This window comes from Myotis davidii, unplaced genomic scaffold (assembly GCF_000327345.1).
Source record: "Myotis davidii unplaced genomic scaffold, ASM32734v1 scaffold68, whole genome shotgun sequence".
In the NCBI taxonomy this organism is placed as follows: Eukaryota; Metazoa; Chordata; class Mammalia; order Chiroptera; family Vespertilionidae; genus Myotis; species Myotis davidii.
In genome coordinates, this window is record NW_006300376.1 from 3855459 (window position 1) to 3859949 (window position 4491).

Consider the following 4491-nt stretch of genomic DNA (forward strand, 5'->3'; position numbering starts at 1 on the left):
TATTCAGAAGATTAACTGGACAGTTTTGTATGATTCAAACCTTGACAAAGGGCCAGACTTATGCTGCAGAGGATAAAACCTCAGTCGATGACCGTCTGAGTATTCTCCTGAAGGGAAGGTAAGTGATCTTCGCATGGCCCCTCGGTCGTGAGTGAATGGAAGGGGATATTGTCAGATAATGGAGGAAGCGGTGGCAGACTTTGTTGGTGGGGAACTTGCATTTCATGACTGCATTTTGGAACACTGCCGAGTGACATGTTAGTTACCTGGAATTGGCTGCTCTCAACCTTGCTGGTGTCAGGACTTTCAGTTGTGAACGTTGTTCATCTTTTTTTAGCTTTTATTTAAAGTTAATGAATCAAAATGGAAGTAGGTTTAAATTAGGCATTAAAGTTCAAGAAGCTTGTGCATGTTTCAGAGGTGATTATTTTTTATCACAAATATAACTTCTAGGAATCTCAGCCTTCTAGGAAGAGCCTAGTGTATATTGTTCTGGAATAATAGCTAACACCACCCTTTCTCTCTCGAAAATTCCTGAGTTTGAGTATGGTCACTGTAGGTATAAGAGCGATGGTAGCCATTGGAAGGCACATGTGTGGGTCAATGCTAGAACCTGTCTTCTTTTTCTTATTGTTGGTGAAATTTATTTTGAAATAAATACTTGTCTTTGGGAAGTACTTTTAATTATGTCAGTCATCTGTGGAGTCTTTAAAACCTTAGTATAAACTCAAAACCCATAAGATTATGGAGATTTTAAGGATTGTCATGTTATTTTGTGAGATATTATGCATTTATTAACATTAATTTCTGTTATCAGAATGAAGGTCTCCTATCGAGGACATTTTCTGCATAACATTTACCCCTGTGCCTTTATAGATTCTCCTGAATTTAGATCAACTCAGATGCACAAAGGTGAAAAATTCCAGGTATGTTTTGGCATGGGGTTTTTTGAGGATACTTATTTACTTTATCAATTTATTTTAAATTGAGGTATAGTTGACATGTAACATATTAGTTTCAGGTGTACAGCATAATGGTTCAATCTTTGTATATATTGCAAAACAACACCCCAACAAGTCTAGTTAACATTCATCACCACACATAATTACATTTCTTCTCTTGTGATGAGGATTTTTTAAAACCCAGCATGATTTTCAAGAAGACTGAAACTAGTTCATGTCTCATTAAAGTCCAAAGGATATTATAGATGTACAGTTTAGGTTTTTTGCATGGTTTCAGCCATGTCCTGCTCCCACCCTGCCCGAGTAACTGGCTTGAGTAACAGGACAACTTGTTAAAGTGATGTACACTTACTAGAAGGTCGTGGACATGTTCGCTAACTGGTTGCAATGCTGTTCCCAAGCAGTTGAGCTTAAGCTACAGAAGAAAGCAAGTGCTATATATCCATGCTCCTCCAATTCACGCTCTCATCTTGTGTTTGCGAGAGTCAGCTGTGCACTGAGATTTATGTTCCTGTTGTTATCGTCAGTCTCCACCTTTACAACTAGAACAGGGCCACTTCTTTCCTCTTCTCCTTTCCTCTGACCTCCTTACAATTTTTTCCAAAGCCCGACTTTTATCTGGTGCATCCATTTCTCTTGTAGTGTATAGTAGCAAGTGCTTTTACAGTCTCACAGGATCCTGAAGAGAGTGGGATTTGGAGAGAGGCTGGAAACTGAACCTCCTTCGTTTCTAGACGCAAATGGCCCCTGCGAGGCCTGGGATATAACCTGCATTACCACTTCTACTGAACTTCAAATTATTGTATTTATAATTGACAAAAAAAGAATTCCTACTAGTAGTTACAGTTCTCTTTCTTCTTTGGGGTCTGGAATTGGGTAGTTGACAAATGTTCCTGATGATTGGCTGTGAAGATCCCAGAACATGACCCAAATAGAGGTATGGATTCAGCCTTTCCAAACACCAGTCGGCTATTCTCTGCATAGAGTCTGGGGTAGAATTTCTTAACTGATTAATGGATAGCAATTACTCCAGCATCATCCAACCTGTATCCTGGACAGTTGGTTCAGACTCTATCAGAGTGAGCCCTCTGGAGAGATTGTGTACAAAATGTTCCCATTGGCAGTTCCTCAAGAGTAAAAATAGCTGTTGCACATCTGTGTAGGAGTACATCACCTCTTCATGAAGCAAGTTCCCAAATGAAAAATGTCTCATGTTCCCATGGCCAGCATCTTACTAATTGTGCCCATGGCAGAGGACGCTTGAAATTGTCAGTGGTAACTGTTCCACTCCGTACTCTTCACCAGCTAATCTGACTTTTCTCTAACTCTGAACAGTTAGTTACAAGTATTCTAACAAGGAGCTACTTCCTTTACATGTTTGTTTCGGTTTGTTCTTTGACAGTGATGCTAATGAATTATACAATAGGGTGAAAGGAAGAAGGAAAGGCAAGAGGACTTGACTATCCCTTGAGATTGCACGGCAAATGTTGTTCAGGGACAGGGGGTAACTGTGATGACAGACACAGTGGTAGAGCTGAGAAACAGATTCCGAACTTGCGGCTGCTCCAGACCAAAGTTCCTGTGAAACTGCTGTTTCCGGTTCTAGCCCATTCGGCAACTCCCTCGGACAACCTTGTTCTTGTGTATAGTCTTCTCATTGTATGAGATGTAGAGTGGCTTGGAATCTAAGGTTGAGGGGGCTTATCCAGGACCTTGAGGTAATCACACCAAACCTGGCTGTAAATGCTTTAGTTGAACTCTACCTGAAAGAAATGACTCCGTGTCTTCCTTTGCCATGTTTGCTTTTATTTCTATAGTAAAATTCTTCACAAGAACTCAAGTATGGCTCTGCTGAGGATACCTTAGTGCAGGGGTGGGCAAACTTTTTGACTCGAGAGCCACAATGGGTTCTTAAACTGGACCAGAGGGCCGGAACAAAAGCATGGATGGAATGTTTGTGTGAACTAATATAAATTCAAAGTAAACATCATTACATAAAAGGGTACGGTCTTTTTTTTCAATAGTTTTATTCATTTCAAACGGGCCGGATCTGGCCCACGGGCCGTAGTTTGCCCACGGCTGCCTTAGTGCCTCAAGAAGTGACTTCTTTTACAGAAGCTTTAAATATTTCAATATTGATTTATAAAAATCCCATCCCTCATTAAAGTATGTTTCACTTGACTGTTGTGACAGGAAATCATTAACCAGCCACTTCTGACTTAATACCTGCTCTTATGGACTTGTAAGTCACTCCTACTTACTGCAGTGGTAGCTTATTATTCGAATACTATTTTTAAGTTTAAATTTAATAATAATTTAAACATGTTTAAAGTGTTTTTTAACCATCAATAAGAAATGGATTTGCCAAGCAAATTATAGTATCATATAAGTATCATTGCCTCCATGGAAATGAGGTTATTAAAATGGTTGGAAAGAAGTTAAATGCCTTATCTATCACCTAGATACAATTGCTGCTCCGGGATGATTTCCAACTCCTTGTTTAACTCCTTGTCCCACTGTACATGCATTGTATTTTCCAAAGTCATGGATGACATCTTTGTAAAATGAGGGCATCTCAACTCACCAAACCCTTTCTTCAGCACTTCGGTGCCTGGCTGTGCCGCTGTGAGCACCTGGTGCTCACCTTTCTCTAATAGTTGGTATCGTGTATTATACAGTCACCTTGCGTTTACTTACCAATCCCCTGCTGTTTCTGGGAACTCCCAAGGACTGGCTTGACCTTATACGTCTCATCCTATAAATATTATATTTTTTTGTCATACATCTTTACTTATTGGCTTCCTCCACTAGAATATCAACTTTATGACATGTGCTTAGCTGGTCTTTGTCTGAGGGACTTTCAGTGGACTGTGAGCCTACCTTATGGCCACTTGATTACTTTCCATTTGGCTATCTTGAAGAATATTGGGTGGTGGGGGGGAAAGAATATTGGACATGCTGGGTAGGGTTGGCCTGGTGGGAAAATATGCCTGGGCTGAAAGTCGGAAGTGTTCACTCCACCACTAGTTAACATGTGTTCATGAATACATTTTTTGCTGCTTCTCACTTGGCATCTGAAAAATAGGGGAGAATGTAACCTGTTTTATCTTAAAGGCAGTTTTGAGGATCCATTTATATGATAGATATAAATGCACATTAAATGTTTAAAAGTACAATCTCTCTCTCTCTCTCTCTCTCTCTCTCTCTATCTCTCTCTCTCTCTGACATACAGGTACTAGCGGTGAAAGAAGACAGCTAAGATCATAGCTAATCTCATGAAAAAAATTCAAGGAGGGAGAGGAGGAAAACCATGTTCTGAGGCTGGGACATGAATTTTTTTCTTAGGAAAAATAGTTCAGTGGATGAATTGAAGGAAGAGATGTTTTTGAGCCAAAATAGATTTGAGAAATATCTCCAAAAAGCAGTAAAACTGTAAAGATAAATCCAAGAATAACAGAGCCGCCCTAGCCGCTTTGGCTCACTGGATAGAGCGGTGGCCTGGGGACTGAAGGGCCCCGGGTTCGATTAC

General features: G+C 40.1%; 1 protein-coding gene across 1 annotated transcript in view; it reads left to right on the plus strand.

The window, feature by feature from the left end:
• BVES (blood vessel epicardial substance) overlaps positions 1 to 4491 on the plus strand; it is a 31961-nt gene that overhangs the window by 6473 nt on the left and 20997 nt on the right. The window contains 2 exon segments of the mRNA XM_006777217.2: positions 1 to 118; positions 818 to 926. The exon segment at positions 1 to 118 is cut by the window's left edge and continues 26 nt beyond it. Coding sequence (XP_006777280.1) covers positions 1 to 118; positions 818 to 926 — 227 coding nt within the window.